Here is a 20,041-nt window from a genome sequence, read left to right as displayed (position 1 = left end):
AGTACATAGTGTATGTGATATGTAGATGAGCTTTCTGAGCAGATCTCAGTGTGGTGAAGCTATAGTACATAGTGTATATGATATGTAGATGTCCTTTCTGAGCAGATCTCAGTGTGGTGAAGCTATAGTACATAGTGTACATGATATGTAGATGTCCTTTCTGAGCAGATCTCAGTGTGGTGAAGCTATAGTACATAGAGTATATGATATGTAAATGAGCTTTCTGAGCAGATCTCAGTGTGGTGAAGCTATAGTACATACAGGTCCTTTTCAAAAAATTTGCATATTGTGATAAAGTTCATTATTTTCTGTAATGTACTGATAAACATTAGACTTTCATATATTTTAGATTCATTACACACAAGTGAAGTAGTTCAAGCCTTTTCTTGTTTTAATATTGATGATTTTGGCATACAGCTCATGAAAACCCCAAATTCCTATCTAAAAAAATTTGCATATTTCATCCGACCAATAAAAGAAAAGTGTTTTTAATACAAAAAAAGTCAACCTTCAAATAATTAAGTTCAGTTCTGCACTCAATACTTGGTCAGGAATCCTTTTGCAGAAATGACTGCTTCAATGCGGCAATGTGGCATGGAGGCAATCAGCCTGTGGCACTGCTGAGGTGTTATGGAGGCCCAGGATGCTTCGATAGCGGCCTTAAGCTCATCCAGAGTGTTGGGTCTTGCGTCTCTCAACTTTCTCTTCCCAATATCCCACAGATTCTCTATGGGGTTCAGGTCAGGAGAGTTGGCAGGCCAATTGAGCCCAGTAATACCATGGTCAGTAAACCATTTACCAGTGGTTTTGGCACTGTGAGCAGGTGCCAGGTCGTGCTGAAAAATGAAATCTTCATCTCCATAAAGCTTTTCAGCAGATGGAAGCATGAAGTGCTCCAAAATCTCCTGATAGCTAGCTGCATTGACCCTGCCCTTGATAAAACACAGTGGACCAACACCAGCAGCTGACATGGCACCCCAGACCATTTTGGCATTTCCCTCTCCACAGTCTTCCTCCAGACTCTGGCACCTTGATTTCCGAATGACGAGCAACAGTCCAGTGCTGCTTCTCTGTAGCCCAGGTCAGGCGCTTCTGCCGCTGTTTCTGGTTCAAAAGTGGCTTGACCTGGGGAATGCGGCACTTGTAGCCCATTTCCTGCACACGCCTGTACACGGTGGCTCTGGATGTTTCTACTCCAGACTCAGTCCACTGCTTCCGCAGGTCCCCCAAGGTCTGGAATCGGTCCTTCTCCACAATCTTCCTCAGGGTCCGGTCACCTCTTCTCATTGTGCAGCGTTTTCTGCCACACTTTTTCCTTCCCACAGACTTCCCACTGAGGTGCCTTGATACAGCACTCTGGGAACAGCCTATTCGTTCAGAAATTTCTTTCTGTGTCTTACCCTCTTGCTTGAGGGTGTCAATGATGGCCTTCTGGACAGCAGTCAGGTCGGCAGTCTTACCCATGATTGCGGTTTTGAGTAATGAACCAGGCTGGGAGTTTTTAAAAGCCTCAGGAATCTTTTGCAGGTGTTTAGAGTTAATTAGTTGATTCAGATGATTAGGTTAAGAGCTCGTTTAGAGAACCTTTTCATGATATGCTAATTTTTTGAGATAGGAATTTTGGGTTTTCATGAGCTGTATGCCAAAATCATCAATATTAAAACAAGAAAAGGCTTGAACTACTTCAGTTGTGTGTAATGATTTTAAAATATATGAAAGTCTAATGTTTATCAGTACATTACAGAAAATAATGAACTTTATCACAATATGCTAATTTTTTGAAAAGGACCTGTAGTGTATATGATATGTAGAGGAGCTTTCTGAGCAGATCTGTGGTGAAGATATAGTACATAGTGTATACGATATGTAGATGAGCTTTCTGAGCAGATCTGTGTGGTGAAGCTATAGTACATAGTGTATATGATATGTAGAGGAGCTTTCTGAGCAGATCTCAGTGTGGTGAAGCTATAGTACATAGAGGATATGATATGTAGAGGAGCTTTCTGAGCAGATCTCAGTGTGGTGATGCTATAGTACATAGTGTATATGATATGTAGATGAGCTTTCTGAGCAGATGTCAGTGTGGTGATGCTTTAGTACAGGCATGCTCAGCCTGTGGCCCTCCAGCTGTTGCAAAACTACAACTCCCATAATTTCCTGACAAGCTACATCCTACAGAAGGGCATCGTGGGAGTTGTAGTTTTACAACAGCTGGAGGGCTGCAGGTTGAGCATCCCTGCTATAGTACATAGTGTATATGATATGTAGATTTGCTTTCTGAGCAGATCTCAGTGTGGTAAAGCTATAGTACATAGTGTATATGATATGTAGATGCTAGGACACAGCTCTGTCCTCAGCATGCTAATGTCTAGTCCTGTCAATCAAGTGGAAGGGGGGGGGGGGAGTGTGCAGTGCACAGGGGGTGTTACAAAGCAGTGCTCCAAGGATTCAGCCCTGCCTCCTGGTGCTCAAACCTCTTATTTGCATATGAATAAAAACACAGATTTCTCTGCAGCTGTTTATCATACAGACAAAAGAAAGGTATCGTTTTAATCAGCATGATTAGCCATACCAGGCAGTACGTCTGGTTTATTAGGGTTGAACCTGGTGACAGAGCGGCTTTAAAACATCATTTTTCTCAGCAATGCAGACACATAGAAACATAGAATGTGTCGGCAGATAAGAACCATTTGGCCCATCTAGTCTGCCCATATGAACATGGGACCAACACAGATGCCTTCAGCTGCCAAGCGCACATTTAACAGGCCAGACAGTGTCATAGGGACAGAACTGCTGACAGGTGCACTTTAAAGAGGTATTCTTGTTGTAGCAAGTTATCCACTATACCAGGGATGGCCAATCTGTGGTTCTCCAGCTGTTGTAAAACTAAAATTCCCACCATGCCCTGCTGTAGGCTGAAAGCTAAAGGCAGTCTGGGCATGCTTGGAGTTGTAGTTTTGCAACAGCTGGAGAGCCGCAGGTTGGCCATCCCTGCACTATACACAGTATAGGGCAGGGATGCCCAGCCACCTGCGGCCCTCCAGCTGATGTAAAACTCCTACCATGCCGTGCTGTAGGTTGTCCGGGCATGCTGGGAGTTGTAGTTTTGAACAGCTGGAGGGCCGCAGGTGGTTGGGCATCCCTGGGATAGGGGTTAACTATTAGATTGTGGGGTTCCTCCCGCTAGGACCCCTACAAGCATGAGAACAGGGCCGCTATACCTGATGGTGGGGCATGTGCACTGCAGCTCCATGCATCTCTATGGGACTGCTGGAGCACATGGTTCAGAATATGGTTCTCATGTTCTCCAACCTGTGGCTGGACTGCTGCCAACAACAACTCCCAGCATGTATCCCTGAGGCGGTAGTGTGGCCACAGTCGGAACATACTGCACTTTTTTTTAAACATTTTAAGGGACACTCTACGGTTTTAGGGGCCTGTTTTTTTTTTTTTTTTCGTTTTGTTTTTTACAACAGTCTTCAGGGGAGGAGGTCTCATATTTCCAAATGGTACATTCCGATTCCTGAAGGATGCTGGGAACTGTAGTTTAGCAATGGCCGGAGCGTCATGGTTACCATGACATCCGCCGCAGTCCTCGCGCAACGTGTCACATGATCTGTAGAGCTACTTCCGGTTTCATGCTGTGTGGTTTTTTTATGGTTTCGACCAGATGTCACTTCCGGTTCCGGTGAAGTGACAGGCCCCGGAATCCAAAGGAACCCTTGAGGGACCGGGACCGGGAGATGAGATGACAACGTCAACTCTGCAGGTATCGGCGGGGTTCGGAGAAGGGGGCTGAGGTCTGGGGGGGCGTTATTGCCGGGTTTTGGGGGGGCGGCTGGGCTGTCTTCTGCCCCCCTACACGGGCAGCTGGATGGATGTAGAGGAGCCGGCCGACCCTTTACTGCCCGGTTCTCAGGAACCCATTGTAGGACTATCAGTTTCTGGGAAATATGTCTGCCCTGAGGAATCCACAGGGGCTGTCACCCAGCTTTCCCAGACTCCTGAGTGACAGATCTCCCCGGGAAAGCTGGGTGATAGTCCTATGGGGGCGGTGATGTAGACTATACTGGTGATCACCCAGCTTTCCCAGACTCCTGAGTGTCAGATCTACCCGGGAAAGCTCTATAGGAGCGGTGATGTAATGTGTACCGGTTGTCACCCAGCTTTCCCAGACCCTGAGTGTCAGATCTACCTGGGAAGCGGTGATATAATGTATGCCAGTTGTAACCCAGCTTTCCCAGACCCTGAGTGACCGATCTACCCAGGAAAGCTCTATGGGAGCGGTGATGTAATGTATGCTGGTGATCACCCAGCTTTCCCAGACCCTGAGTGACCGATCTACCCAGGAAAGCTCTATAGGAGCGGTGATATAATGTATGCCAGTTGTAACCCAGCTTTCCCAGACCCTGAATCATTCTAATCCTTCACTAGGACATCCCCAGCCCTGGGTAAAGGGACGTGTCCTTCCCGCTGCCGCCCTCTCCCTCTAACAGGACAGACACTGGCGCCAGCACGTTCTACCAGGTCACCGAGACGGACAAAAGATAAAGAAAATGGCAAACAGCAGGTGGCGCCGTACAGATACATTTCATAGAATGACTACATTTTTAATGATAAAAGTCTTCCGATCCAGGATTGAAAACTGTAGAATATGTTTCGTGACACAACCCCTTTAAGGGAGTCTGTCAGCAGTTTTGACCCTTGAAACTCCTGACATCACTAAATAGGTGACAGCGGGGTCCATGTGAACATACCTCGGGTGATCGTCACGCAGGGTGTACGACCAGGATATCCACGGGTTTTTTCTTTGTGTCTCCATGGCAACAGACACCCCCTGCGTAGTCTGGTCCTGCCCTCATAGCCCCTACTTCTTAGTAATGTATATGAGGCAGGGATGGCGGCGTGAGCCTGTGGACGGACTGACAGACTTGTTTAACCCCTGCCTGTCCGCGCCAGTGATTGCAGGCCAGGCTACCCGAAGACTGTAAGGTGTGAGGGTCAGGGGGCCACAGTCCTTGTCTAGTACAGCGTGTGCATCCTGTATTCAGTATAGCGCGTGGCTGGAGCCTCCAGGACGGTGCGGTATGGACGCCAGGCTGCGGCGTCACATCTCGTCACTGCCGCGCTGCATCTTATCTAGACGCAGTAGTTTCGTAATTTGTGTCCCCGCAATCCCCGTGTAGATCGCAAGTGTGCGTTCACACAAGGCAGATATGAAATCCGCAGCAAATGCCAGTCCTCATGTAGCGGGGACGTTCCCTGCAGAATAAAGGAGATATCGCCCCCTTTAATATATAGGGATGGAACCTGCGGCGAATCCGCAGACAAAACCGCTGCCGAATATTTCTGTTCTGGACATAAAGTGGAATTCCAGCACAAAAAATAAAATAAATGCTGTAAAAAAAGGACAGAACTTAGATTCCCCTCCGCTCCGCTCCGTTCTGATCATGACAGGGTCCCTGCTGTATTCAGCTTCCTGCCGACGTCCCGACAGCCAATCACAGCCTGCAGCAATGACCCGCCCCGGCCAGTGATTGGCTGAGCAGCATTCAAAGCCATTTCCTGCCGTGTCGAGACAGGAGCGCAGCAGAGGGCCCCAGCACCAATGGAAATTCAAAAGTAGGGGGCCTATAGCTTCTGTTTTTTTTTTTTTTTTTTTTACAGCAAAAAGCTTTAGCTTTTTTTGTGCTGAAAAACCCTTTTAAAAGGAACTTGTGGTCAGCTGTGATACCCCCTTCTGCAGAGCACTCTGCACACGGTGCACCAGTGAAACCAAGGTGTATGCACCTCAGCTGAATGCTCTGCAGAAGGATATACTACAGCGCATGCGCAGGATTTCAGAGGCACTAGCCGGGCTTACAGAACTGGCCCCGTGACTCTTCAGCACCCCGCTCTCCTGACATGTCTGTAACTACTTGCATTCCCCATGTAATAGCAGTTCAGGAGCATCTACTCTTATGACTCTATGATGTTCTGATCCTCTATTAATCCTGCTAGAAATTCTGAATGAATTACTAGCAGGTTGTTTTTTTTCTGTAAGTTCAATAGTGATGAATAAAGGGTGGCCTCACATGCGCAGCTTTCTCCCCGTCCCCGAGGTGAGGCTGCGCCCATGAGACGTTTATGGTATATCCAGATGGGAATACCCATTTAAGGAAGAACGAATATGAAATATCTTCCAAGCTTGTACCACGCATTATGTCAAAAAAAAAAAAAAAGAGTTTTCCCAGTTCCTTCAAGTGTTACAGCATAGTCCCCCCCCCCACCCACCCCTCTGTACCCTTACTGCAGACTGCTAGCAATTCATTCATAACTTCTAGCAGGAATAATAAAGGAATGGCAGGACATAGAGCCATAAGAACAGATGCTCCAGAATTGTTATTACATGGGGATTGCATGAAGCTATTAACACAGACATGTCAGGAGCGGTGAGAGGTCCTCTTTAAGCTGGCCACGCACGTTATAACACACGTTTGTCACGGCCTTTGGTGTGCGCCGTGACACGGTTGCCGTGCGTGTTGTGGTTGCAGCGTGTAGGTGCCTGCTCCTTTCTCCTGGGGCCTTCCCTGTCTGGTGCCGGAGAGGTTAATTAACTAGCTGGGGGGGGGGGGGGGGGTTTAGGTTTGGCCACGAGGTTTATATTGCCTGTGGCCTGTTGGCTGGGTTCAGTGTTCCTTCAGCCTTGCTGTGTGCTGGAGCTGTGCTCCTGCCCGGCATCTGCCCAGTGCTTGAGGGCCACCTTGTGGAACATCAAGGTCACCATGATGTCTCCCCTATGTTCCTGTTGTTCACCTTCCCTTCACTACTCTTGCATATGTTTGGCGTTGTTTATGTATGGGTGGTTGTTGTCTTGTCTAGTGGTTGTTACATGTCTGGTCTGTTGGTGTCTATAGTCCAGCATGTTTGCTAGACGTGTTCCCTGTGTGGTGTGCTTCCAGAAGGGGGTGTCAGGGTTCCCCAGAGGGGGAACCACAAGCCTGTATGCAGCGCTGCCTGGGGCCGCCGTGCATCTTGCTGCATAGGGGTCCAGGTAGTAACTGGTGTGCTGGATACCTGGGTGTGGTTGTTTGTACTGTGTCCTGTATGGTGTGTGGGCACCAGTACTCATGCTCGGGTTCCAGTCGGTGTTGCTGCGGCAGGTAAGTGTGTTGTATCCAGTTACTGTATACAGTCTCCTCTTTTTCATTGCAGCTAGGCCGGTGGAGACTCCTGTTCATCCGTGTCTGGGATGAACAGGTCGTCTCTGCCCTTTCTTTATTTGAGGGATTATCAGGGCGACTCAGGGTCCTAGGTTTCCTGGGTATGAGCTGTCCTACCATCCAGGTCCGCTCATACGGCGAGGATTAGGGATGCTATAGGAGGTGACCAGCTCCCTTATCCCAGCCTCTGGCCTACTTGTTTTCCTGTTTGCTCCCCATTGTACGGTGGGTGGGTGGGGGGGGGGTTTCCCCCACTCCCCACCGTGACAACGTTATATCGATGGTCTGAGGCTCTCCTGGTTCTTACTCATCGGCAGATTCTTGGAGAGAGAAGACGCTCCCACGTGCATGAGTGGCCGAGCATGCATGTGTAGGAAAACATACATAGAAGCTCAGCCCCCCCCCCCCCCCCCCCCCCCCCCCCCCCCCCCCCCCCAGTATGATCATGTGACCAGACAGCTCTAGCCCTAGGTTCAGTCCATGGTCCAGGACTACTGACCCTTGTCCTATGGTCTAGTTATCATCTGGCGGCGGTTCCCAGAAGAGCCCAGATCCTCCTCCAGGATCAGGGGAACATTGGCCCTTATTGTTTCCTTGAATTCCTGCTTTTCCGGTTCCGTCTGACCTCATAGTGATCTGACTGCACCCAGACATCCGCTGCAAGGTACCTGTCATGTGATGTGCGGCCTCTAAATATATCCCCGTGACTCAGGTAGTGCTGGTGACTGCAGGAGTCACATGGTTCAGATGACAGAAGGGTGACAACCGCACAGGCCACGCCCCCGAGCCCTGCACTACTTTTGTATCCGAGACACAGGGCAGTAATAATGTAGTGAGAATGACGACTGATACACAAGCGAGTTCCCAATTGTCACAGGTCACGTTGTGTTGTTGTTTTCCGGTATTGAGATCCGGCAGAGGATCTCAAAACCCAAAATAAAACCGTTTCCGTTTCGGGATGCATCAGGAAGCCTTCCGTTGCGGCAGCATTCAGTTTTGCTGCAAACTGCGGTTTTGTGTCCGGTCATAGAAACAAAAAAAAAAAAACGGATCCGTCACTAAAAGCAATGTAAGTCAACGGTGACGGATCAGTTTTTGTTTTTTTTTTTACGATTTGATTTCACACAACCGCATGCTGACGGAACGGATGCATCCTGATGTGCAAAATCCAAACGGATCCGTTTATTTCCGGTATTGAATTCCTCCGCCGGATCTCAATACCGGAATTAACATTGTAATAACATTACATCAAGGAATGGTAACGAGCGATAGTGCCCTGAGGGCTGGTGTTTGCCGGCTGGCTGGGAGCTACACATTATGGCGTCCAGGACGTGAAGAGGTGGGTTGAGCATTATGCATAGTCTGACATATTGAATTCGTGATGACCCACGCCACAGTCCGCACGCCCTGTCAGGCTTTCACGGTACGCCTCTGTCTGTACACGGCAGTGTGTGGATATAGGGACTGTGGCGCGGGCGGGGAAGGGTCGGCAGGTCCGTCTCATTCATCATTTTCTACGACTTTTTTAGGTGTAGAAAAGGGTGTAAATATAACGCATCTAGGAAGCCGTCTTACATTTAGAAATGGCGCAGAATGCGCCAAAGTTATGGAGAGGCCAGTGCTTCAAAACTCCGGCGGATCCTCCATCAGCTATGGGCCTTCATTAAGATCGGCGTCTAAAACCCATTAACCGTGGTTGACTTTCCGGGCATAAAGCCTGTTTGATCTGGGTTTATCAAGGATAGGATTAGCCGGTTGAGTCTGGTAGCTAATATGCATGGAAGGATTCTATAATCCACATTGATGAACGCTCTCGGTCGGCAAGAACCACATTCCAGAGGATCTTTGGTTTCAGCAATAAAATTACAGTTTATTCCAGAAATGACGTGGGGAGTGATCCTGTTTCTACCGCCGAGTATATCTCATATAAACTTCCTACGGTAGGCCACCTGGACCCGGAGATTTTCCGTTATTAAGCTCTTTTATAGTTTGCTGGACTTCCTCTAGTGTTATTGACGCATCCAGTGCCATCCTTTGCTCGAGGTCAAGGTTTTCTCCCTGCCAACTAGGAATCTATTTAATCCCTAGATTTGTCGATATTAGACTGATATAAGGTCCCATAAAACTTAATATATTTGTCTAGGATAGGTGTAGCGGGGTGGTAGCATACACTCTCGCACCAAGTTGATCTAAGGAGGGGTCATGAAGCATGTTAAAGGGGTTCAGAAAAGGTCATCAATATCAGGGGACCCCACTGATCTGATATTGATGACCTATGCTGAGGATAGGTCATCGATTATTAAGAGCACGGAGGACCCCTTTAAAATCACCTATGCATAAGGTGTGCTCATTAGGATGTGATGCTACAGATATTGCCGCCTGATGCAAAATAGCAGAAGACCCTGAGGGAGGATGATCTAACCCAATCGTATTGTATGGTACGTTATCAATGAGAGCCATCCACATCAGTTCACTGACCTTTCACCTCCTGCTTCTATGAGCATTGCCTTATTCTTATTCTATTTCTCATGTGATCAATCGTAAAACCGCCACGTGGAGTACAATGTGATGATGCTTTCTCTTCCTCAGTGAAACACATGTTGGATGCCAGCGCTATAGGCCTGTATAATCTGTGTGTAATCCCCACACTTCAGTCCAGGGCGTTCCTATAGCGCCCCTTGTCATGAACAGTCGGAATTGCGTGTTTTCTGGACGGACTCCTTCTGGTCCCTTCTCTTGTCACTACCACCCTGATCCCTACTCTTCTCCTCCTTGTCCAATATGCTATTCCACCCCCATTTATAGAGGTGTATACTGATACGTACGGCCAGACATCGGACCAGCAGACCCCTGGGGACGCGTTTAGGGCGTGTCAGTGTGATGCTGCCAAGTACATCTAGTGGCGGTGGTCCCACGTGTCCAGTAGCTCGGGTGCACTGCCCCGATCCTCTTGTAGGCGAGCAGCGGAGTAATTCCGGTTAATGTTCAGGCAGCCACTAGAAAATCACTGGACGTTCTGAGTGGGAAGTGAAGGAACACCAGGGGGCGCTATAACTATGTGACCGCAATGTCCAGACAAAGGAGCATTTCTGCATTTTGCCCAGTGGGCACGTGAATTGTCTTTCGTGTATATTGATCCAAACTTTTCTTCATCCTTCCAGAAAGCCATTGATTTGGTCACCAAAGCCACAGAGGAGGACAAGAACAAGAACTATGAGGAGGCTTTGAGGTTGTACCAGCATGCGGTGGAGTACTTCCTGCACGCCATCAAGTGTAAGTCTGCGGACACAAGGTGGAGGGACGGCAGGGATTCAATGGTGGGCATCTCTGGTAGCAGCAGAACATCCATGGTGACCCTTGGTCAGCAGATTGATGGCATGAAGAACCTGCCACAGATGCCACAAACAGCCAAAAGGAAGTGTTCGTCATGGATGGCAGACTGGGTGGAAGGAGATGCGGTTGTCACAGGGTTACTCTGCCCATACACATTAGATCAGGGAGGCCCAACCTGCGGCCCTCCAGCTGTTTAAAAAAAAAAACTCCCAGCATGCTTACAGCTATTAGGGGATGCTGGGAGTTGTAGTTTTTGCAACAGCTGGAGGGCCGCAGGTTAAGCATTGGATGAATGTAGACAGGACCGCTCAACCATCTAATGTGTGTGGGGCAGATAAGGAGCGGGCAGTCGCATTTCAGCATGCCTTATCCTTTTGTTCCGTGGCAGATACGCTGCCCCTAGAGGCGTCTGTCAGCGGCCTCCTCCCTTCATCATGCTAATTTTCCTGGTTGGAATATATCACAGAAATTGAGATTTTTGGATGCTGAAAACCATATATATATATATTGTTTTGCCTCCAGATGAAGCTCACAGCGACAAGGCCAAGGAGAGCATCCGAGCCAAGTGCATGCAGTACCTGGACAGAGCCGAGAAGCTTAAGGATTATCTAAAGACCAAGGACAAGCAAGGCAAGAAGCCTGTGAAAGAGTCCCAGAATGAGAAAGGGTGAGCAGCATGTCGCCGTGTACCCGTGCCCTCATGGATGACCAGCGCTGGTATAGAGGGTCATATACCGTAGACCTTAACCATGGGCAAATCATCAATGTTCTTTTCTGTCCCCACAGAAGTGACAGCGACAGTGAGGGAGAAAATCCAGAAAAAAAGAAACTACAGGAACAACTAATGGGTACGTCCGGGGTAAAGAAGCTTCTGTGGATTGTAGAAGATGGGAGGTGGCAATGATGAAAGAGGGAGAAGATGGCAGAAGATATGAGAAGTGGGACGGACTGCCAGAAGAAGGCCGGTGATTAGTGGGGATCACATAGAGAACAGTGGAGGCATAGTGATAGGGGGATTTTAGGGTTAAAGGTGTATTCCAGTTATAACAAGTTATCCCCTATCCTGATCAGATTGTTGGGACCCCCACCAATCACGAACATGGGGACCCCGTAACCCTGTGGAGCCCCCTGAATTGGACGAAGTGGCTGGTCGGAAATGTGCGCCACAACTCCATTCATTTCTATGGGCGCGCCAAGTGATGTTCTCAAATATCTCTGGCGATCCCATACAAATGAACGGAGCAGCGGAGCGCTTTTCCAACCAACCGCTCCAGTCCCAGCTGTAGGACCCCCACCAGTCTGATAGTTATCCCCTATCCTGTGGATAGGGAGTAGCTTGTTATAACCGGAATAGCCCTTTAACACAAGCTGGCCTTTGTATAGGAGTGGACATTAGGGGGGGGTAGCTGCGTTCTTCTGGTCAGTACTGTCTGAGGTCAGTGTTTCCCGCTGTTCAGTCTTATTGGTAATGACCAGGATTTTGTCCTGTTATTAACCTCTTTAATGCCGCCATTCTATGTGTTACGATTTCTCTGCCGCTTTAGGCTTATTTCTACCTTCATTTCATTTTTATATATATTTTTATAATATTTGTAGGTGCCATCGTAATGGAGAAGCCGAACGTTAGTTGGAATGACGTGGCCGGGCTGGAAGGGGCCAAGGAAGCTTTGAAGGAGGCCGTGATTTTACCCATTAAGTTTCCCCATCTCTTCACAGGTTCGTCTTTCTGACATTTTGGGGGACATTTATCAAACTGGTTTAAAGTAGAAACTGGCTTAGTTGCCAATAGCAACCAATCAGATGCTACCTTTTATTTTCTAAAGGAGCTATGAAAGATGGAACCTGATTGGTTGCTATGGGCAACTAAGCCAGTTCTAATTTACACCAGTTTGATAATTCTCCCCCCTTGTGTATAAAAAGGGCATTTTTTTTGGCTTGTTTTTATCTGTGTCAGCTAGAGAGCTGACGGCACAATGCGGTAAGATATGTATGTCTGCCCTTACCTTGGTGTAGGGTCCTCTGCCCTTACCTTGGTGTAGGGTCCTCTGCCCTTACCTTGGTGTAGGGTCCTCTGCCCTTACCTTGGTGTAGGGTCCTCTGCCCTTACCTTGGTGTAGGGTCCTCTGCCCTTACCTTGGTGTAGGGTCCTCTCCCCTTACCTTGGTGTGGGGTCCTCTGCCCTTACCTTGGTGTGGGGTCCTCTGCCCTTACCTTGGTGTGGGGTCCTCTGCCCTTACCTTGGTGTGGGGTCCTCTGCCCTTACCTTGGTGTGGGGTCCTCTGCCCTTACCTTGGTGTGGGGTCCTCTGCCCTTACCTTGGTGTGGGGTCCTCTGCCCTTACCTTGGTGTGGGGTCCTCTGCCCTTACCTTGGTGTGGGGTCCTCTGCCCTTACCTTGGTGTGGGGTCCTCTGCCCTTACCTTGGTGTGGGGTCCTCTGCCCTTACCTTGGTGTGGGGTCCTCTGCCCTTACCTTGGTGTGGGGTCCTCTGCCCTTACCTTGGTGTGGGGTCCTCTGCCCTTACCTTGGTGTGGGGTCCTCTGCCCTTACCTTGGTGTAGGGTCCTCTGCCCACACATCCCAGAGTGCTGTGCCCTGTACTCTGACACAGATGTCTCCCTGCTTCCGCTCCCCCCTCTCATGGCATGCAGCATCACAGAAACACAGGCTGCAGCTGCACACCCCCCTTCTCCCTGCCTGCTGTTTACTGTGATACTGCAGACAGATTAAGGACGAGGCTGCTGGAAGGTGAGGAAGATATCATATCCCCCTTATAAAATTTGATTGCCCATTCTTTTACATGTACTACTATTGTATAGAAGCCGCTATACAGTTATGCTGAGCATGGTCTGTGATCATAATTGTGCTTTAAAGGGACCGTCCAGGACTTTTTTGTAATCGTTACAAAGCAAGAAGAGGCAATATAAAATAAAGAGACTTATCTTTTAGATGCCCCGTCACTCCGATCCCCTCTGGGCCTTTAGTGGTCACATGCCATTCTTTATTCACATGACTGCTGCAGCCAATCACTGGCATCATTGGTCATGTGCCGTTGAAGCACATGTGTCCGCTGATATTGTTTGGCTGCAGCGGTCATGTGAACGATGATGTCACATGACCACTGCAGGCCCTACAGGGACCGGAGTTGTAGGACATTTAGGATCTATTCACACGTTTGCAATTTGGCGGAACAGGTATGGAACCATTGATTTTCAATGGGGCCAGAATGTGCTGTCCGCATTTGCGGATCCGCCAAAAAATAGAACATGCTCTATTCTTGTCCGCCATTGCGGACGAGAAAAGGCATTTTCTATGAGAGTGCTGACTATGTTCGGTCTGCAAAATGCGGATGCACATTGCCGGTGTCCGTGTTTTGCGGATCTGCAAAACACATACGGACGTGTGAATGGACTCTTATAAGCTACTGTTGAGGAGCCAGCACTGCAGGATGTGATCTTACAGCGCTGGCCCCCTTACCAGGACCCATAGGTATGAGCCGCCCACAACACCCTGCTGCCATTTAGAAGCAAAATCTGCTATCTAGGTGATTTAGAAAAACCGCCGTTGTGCACGCTCCTGAAATAGAATAGTTTTTTCTGAAATTTGGAGGCACGTGGGAAAAATCAGTGTGTAAAGTATTAACACACATTCTAAAAGCTTCATCTACTAGTGATTGTAGTGCAACCTCTGTCTTCTAACATGTGCACAATTATTATTATTTTTTGTTTAAGGAAAGCGTACTCCCTGGCGTGGCATCTTGTTGTTTGGACCACCCGGAACAGGAAAATCCTACCTGGCCAAAGCTGTAGCAACCGAAGCCAATAACTCTACGTTCTTCTCCGTGTCCTCCTCTGATTTGATGTCCAAGTGGTTGGGAGAGAGTGAGAAGTGAGTGGTCCCGATAGCGCCCATACACGCAGGTGTCGGAGACAGACATCGCCTCATTTGCTTTCGATGCTTTACAGGCTGGTGAAAAACCTCTTTGAGCTGGCGAGGCAGCATAAACCTTCCATTATATTCATCGATGAGGTCGACTCGCTTTGCGGCTCCCGGAATGAAAATGAAAGTGAAGCTGCTCGGAGAATCAAGACGGAATTTCTGGTGCAGATGCAAGGTAAACTGCTGCCTCGCCCATACCCATTACTCCACGGTCTCCACCTAATATGCCATGTAATGTAAATTGGAGGTACGCTCAAAATCTCTTCATCCTGAACCTTTAGCATACCAGAGGTTTTTTCATTTTTGCGTTTTTCATTTTTCTTCCCTATGTTCCTTGAGCCATAACTTTTTTTATTTTTTTTCCGTTCACACAGCGGTATGAGGGCTTCTTTTTTCAGGGACAAGTTGTACTTTCTAATGCCACCATTTAATATGGCATATAACAGTGGGAAGCGGTAAAACAACGCAATTCCTCGCCCTTCATTCTCTGGGTCAGTACGATTACAACGATGCCACATATGTGTAGGTTTTCTTTTTATGTCTAAATAGTGTAAAAATAAATATAGACTTTAAAAAAAAAAAAAAAAAAAAATATGGCAAATTGGCCATTTTGACCCTTTTTTCCATTACGCCATTCGCTGTGTTGGAAAAATATTTTTATATTCTAATAGTACGGACGATTTTGATTGCGGTGATGCCCATGGTATTTATATTTTTTGTTATTTATGTATTTATATTTTTATTCTACGGAAATGGGGTGATTTAAACTTTTATATATTTAACTTTTTTTTATGCTTTTGAAGCTCTTATTTGAGCCTACAAAATCAATTTTTTTATGATCAGATTTTACTCATTTTGGGCTCAAAATCATTTTTTTCATTGGTCATTATTAAAAATGTTTAGTCATTTCTGAGATACAAGAGTTAGTCTTAGTCTGTTTGCAGGCTGTCACAGTCTGTTTTCTTTGAATCTTGTTATCTGACGGCTCATGTGTAACTCTCATCTCCTGACGTTGTGAAAAAATGTTTTTTGTTTTGTTTTTAGCACAAAATGAGTAAAGTGCAATCATAAAAAATTGCCCCGAAGGTGTAGATGGCCTTAATGGCGGTATGCTTGCACCCATATTATGATGTAACACCTGGATCCCACACTGTTCTTCCGTCCCAGATCTCTGGTGGGGGTGGGGAGGTTTTGCAGCATTAATATGGATGTTGAAAAGCAGCCAGATTATAGCTGCGCGTCACTATCCTAAAGGTCTTGACAAAGAGTTTCATACTTCACCATTAGGCTACATGCAGATGACCGTATGAGTTTTGCGGTCCGCAAATTGTTGATCCCCAAAACACGGATACCGGCCGTGTGCGTTCCACATTTTGCGGACCGCACATGGCCGACCCTATGATAGAAATGCCTATTCTTGTCCACGATTGTGTTTTTTGTGGGGCTGCGGAACGGAACTACGGATGCGGACAGTACACGGCGCGCTGTCTGCATCTTTTGCTGCCACATTGAAATGAATGGATCCGCACCCGTTCCGCAAAATTTTGGAACTGATGCGGACCCATTCGTACGGTCGTTTTCTGGTTGATCTGCCTGCCCCCACACCGAGCAGGTTTGAACAAACTGAAATCCTAATGCTGCTGTCCGTCCATGCGCCATATTCTCTATGACCTCTCCACAATGCCCATTCATTATACATTTTGCTCTGTTATACTCTTCAGGTGTTGGGAATAACAATGATGGTATCTTGGTTCTGGGCGCCACCAACATACCCTGGGTGCTGGACTCTGCAATCAGGAGGAGGTGAGAATATCGGGGCACATTTATCATCCTAGTACAATTTTTAACGCCTATTTTTCCACCAGTTTTTCTGTGGGTTGAAAGTTTCCGTTTCTCCAGTTGATCACGTGTTTCTATTTGAGTTGATAAATCGGATTGTTTTAAGGGGGTGTTGTATTTTCTAGGTCAAGCATCCTCCGGCTGTTGTAAAACTACAACTCCCACAATGCCCTGCTGTAGGCTGATACCTGTAGGCTGTTCGGGCATGCTGGGAGTTGTAGTTTTGCAACAGCTGGAGGGCCGCAGTTTGAGGATGCCTGTTCTGGGTGTTACTTATGTCTGGTCTGGCTTTTAAAAGTCCCAAATCTAATGGTTTAAAAAATAAAATAAAAAAATCGCATTTTCCCAGAAAAGTCACAAATACGTTTTAAAAAGGTGCAAAATAAACAAAGTCGCATCCATTTATTTTGATATGATATGAAAAAAGTATCCCCCCCCCCCTTAAAATAAAGTTATTAAGGCGGATACAAGTATAATAAGGGTGCTGCCACCCAGTTCAGGCTTTATGATGCAGTTTTTTAGGTGTGGATCATAATGGAAGAGAAAGTATTAAAAGGGCAATTTCTCCACTTTTTTCAATGGCTTCAAAAACGTAATAAAAAAACCTGAATATGTGGCAGCTCCCTTACAAAGGGCTCATGCACACGACCACATGTATTTTGCGGTCCGCAAAAAAATGGATGATGTCCGTGTGCATTCCACATTTTGCGGAACAGAACAGCCGGCCCCTAATAGAACAGTCCTATCCTTGTCCGTAATGCGGACATGCTCTATTTCTTGCAGAACGGACATACCGTAATAGAATGCACATGAAGTAACTCCAGTTTTTTTTTTTGCGGACCCATTGAAACAAATTGTTTCGCATACGGTCCGCAAAAAAAAAACCGGAACGGACACGGAAAGAAAATACGTTCATGTGCATGAGCCCAAATCAGGAGAGTACAGAGGTTTGTCTGCTAATTAAGGCTGTGCACATGACCGTGTCCGTTTTGCGGTCCGTGTGCATGCTGCATGTTGTTGCAGACCCATTGACTTCAACAAATCCGGCCGCACTTTGCAAACAAGTATAGGACATTTTTCAGAAGTCAATGGGTCCACAACAAAATGCAGCATGCACAGGTACCGCATCCATATTTTGCGGATCCGCAGTTTGCGGAGCACATCGTGTGCATGAGGCCTATGAGTGACCACAATGGGGTATTTGAGCACGTTGAAGTTTTTGCAAAACCACACAATGTAAATCAACCCATAGGGAGGAATTTCTCATTGGCTGTAACTGTAACAACATTGGTAAAAATGTTGCTACTTTTTTCGCCATTTGACGCTGCTCATAAGTATACAGGGCTTAGCAGGAGTGTGCCCCCCCCCCCCCCCCCCCCCCCACAGCCAGGCGGGTTTACTGTAATTTCCGTCCGAAATTGGCATCCCTAAAGCTGGAGTAGGTTTGAGGTTCTGGTGCACATACTGCCAAAAGATGCTCAAATATATTAAGATGCCTGCGCCTCTTGCTCCAGTGCATTCTTATGATCGGGTGACCCTAGCGACTAAACATTTAGCTATGATCCACGTTTTGAGCCGGAGAGACAATCGGCATTGAGCGCAGGACTTCTATCCATCCGATCATCTGCAAATCAAATTGCGCATCTCATAAGAACATAGATGAGTCTGTTGTGATCTTCACCATAAAATGTATGCTGGAAGGGTGCACGGCGGTCCTGATGCACGTGTCCTGAATTGCAGGTTTGAGAAGCGGATATACATCGCTTTGCCGGAAGAAGGTGCTCGTGCCCAGATGTTCCGGCTGCACTTGGGTAATACGGTCCACAGCCTGAGCGAAGCAAACATCCGCGAGCTGGCCAACAAAACCGATGGATACTCAGGAGCCGACATTAGCATCATCGTCAGAGACGCGCTAATGCAGCCCGTGCGCAAGGTGCAATCAGCCACACACTTCAAAAAGGTAAAATCTGAGTGAATGTGGCCCGCAGTGCAGGCGTGTGCGGTCCACTCATGTCACTGCATTTGTTGCTAGGTACGAGGTCCCTCTCGCACCAACCCTGGAGCCATAGTGGATGACCTCCTAACACCCTGTTCTCCTGGAGACCCAGGAGCCCTGGAGATGACTTGGATGGAAGTAGCCAGCGATAAACTGCTGGAGCCTGTAGTGAGCATGGTGAGTAAGGAACCCCATGTAATGCGGATCTTGTATGGGTTATTGTACGCACAACATGTCTGTATCCTCAGCCTAAGGCCCCATTCAGACTAATGCATGGCCGCCGTGCCCGTAATACACTGGCACCGGCTGTGTGAACTCTGTGCTGTGACTTAAATGGGTCCGTGATCTGCAAAATAAGTCAAAAGAGAGGACATGACACTGACCCGAAAGCCCATGGAAGGGTGTCTTGAGTGTTTCCATGGGCTTCCGATCCCTGCCTCTGCTCTGCAAAAGATAGGACATGTCCTATCTTTTAATGTATCGTGTGGATCGCGGACCCAACGCTGGCACCATGGCCATACGGTTGTGTGAATAAGCCCTAACTCCCATTTATTTATTTTTTCCCTCAGTCTGATATGCTGAGATCTTTGGCTACCACCCGGCCCACTGTAAACACGGAGGACCTACTGAAAGTGAAGAAATTTACAGAAGACTTTGGGCAGGAGGGATGAAGTGCACTGTGCCCTACGAGGGGAGGGGGGGGGGCATCAGGTTTGCTTGCTTATCTCTTAAGTGCCCCCCTTCCCCACCAAAAAGATCACAGGAAACTGCAGGCTCTGGCCACCCTCCCCCATATCCAGGACTCCTACCCTCCCTGGGAGGCACCACTTACCTTCAACAAGCTTCTGTATCTGAGGTTTACATTCATCAGTCTCCAGACCTTCAATGTGACGGCCTTTCCTGTTCTCCTCCTCTAACAAACCTCTGGGGGCTCCAACTTTCCCACAATGCCTGACTTGCAGTTACAACTGACTTCTAATTGACAGTAATGTCCCTTTCCCTCGAGTCCTCCTGGGTGCAGTGACAGGTTTGTTTCAATACACTGCCCATCCCAGGCCCCTTTACCCCAGCCCAAGTTCGTATCTTCCCCCCATGTCCCTGCCGGTTTGCTGACGTGTGCATTACTGGGGGATGAGTGTTCAGCTTTGTAAATATATCCGATGTCTCTCTTTCAAATCACATCCTATGTCTGATGCTCATTCTTAAATAAAGCTGCTCATACACTTCACTGTGTGCCAACAGCAGAGGGGCGAGCAATGCGGCCTGAGGGTGAAGATTTATAATTAATGCAGTTATATCCGCACTTCCCATGTGTCAGACGTGCATGATCACAGGTTTTCTCAGACTTTATCCTCTGGATAGGTCATCAGTATCTGATCGGTGGGAGTCCCAGCTGTATGAAAAGGCACCAGTGCTCGCCGTAGCGCCGCGGCCTTCTCCGTGCTCGCCAAGCACAGCGCCCTCTGCTTGGTATTGCGCTCAGCCCCATTCACTTCAATGGGGCTGAGCGGCGTCTAGGCCATGTCATCCCATGGCCTAAGCTAAGTTTTGCTACTGCGAGTGCCGCCTCCTCAAACAGCTTATTGGCAGGGGTCCTGGGTGTCAGACCCCCACCAAACAGATACTGATGGAAGGATAGATCATTGGTATAAGAGTCTCGGCTGATGGCAGTGACTATTGGGGGAGCTGTGCGTTCAATCCATATACAGTAAACTCCCCCTCGTGGAGACGGCA

At 47.8% G+C, this 20,041-nt stretch overlaps 1 protein-coding gene across 1 annotated transcript; it reads left to right on the top strand.

Annotated features, from left to right (window-relative positions):
* Window positions 1-3,637: 3,637 nt before the first annotated feature.
* On the top strand, window positions 3,638-19,535 carry VPS4A (vacuolar protein sorting 4 homolog A). Its single transcript, XM_040409907.1, has 11 exons — window positions 3,638-3,769; window positions 10,364-10,475; window positions 11,058-11,202; window positions 11,322-11,383; window positions 12,132-12,251; window positions 14,265-14,421; window positions 14,499-14,647; window positions 16,194-16,275; window positions 18,052-18,271; window positions 18,344-18,484; window positions 18,877-19,535. The coding sequence occupies exons 1-11, from the start codon at window positions 3,749-3,751 to the stop codon at window positions 18,976-18,978; spliced, it is 1,311 nt and encodes a 436-aa protein (XP_040265841.1). The 5' UTR covers window positions 3,638-3,748; the 3' UTR covers window positions 18,979-19,535.
* The last annotated feature ends 506 nt before the right edge of the window (window positions 19,536-20,041 follow it).

This window comes from Bufo bufo, chromosome 10 (genome assembly GCF_905171765.1).
Source record: "Bufo bufo chromosome 10, aBufBuf1.1, whole genome shotgun sequence".
Taxonomy (NCBI): Eukaryota; Metazoa; Chordata; class Amphibia; order Anura; family Bufonidae; genus Bufo; species Bufo bufo.
The sequence above is the reverse complement of the archived record's forward strand: the minus strand, read 5'-3'. Positions and strand labels throughout refer to the sequence as shown.

What these genes read in the sequence shown, in the direction of transcription:
- VPS4A (XM_040409907.1), top strand. Translation starts at nt 3,749, where the DNA reads ATGACAACGTCAACTCTGCAG. An exon ending in GTTTCCCCATCTCTTCACAG is followed by an intron (nt 12,252 to 14,264) that starts GTTCGTCTTTCT and finishes TTTTTGTTTAAG; the next exon opens with GAAAGCGTACTCCCTGGCGT. An exon ending in TGGTTGGGAGAGAGTGAGAA is followed by an intron (nt 14,422 to 14,498) that starts GTGAGTGGTCCC and finishes GATGCTTTACAG; the next exon opens with GCTGGTGAAAAACCTCTTTG.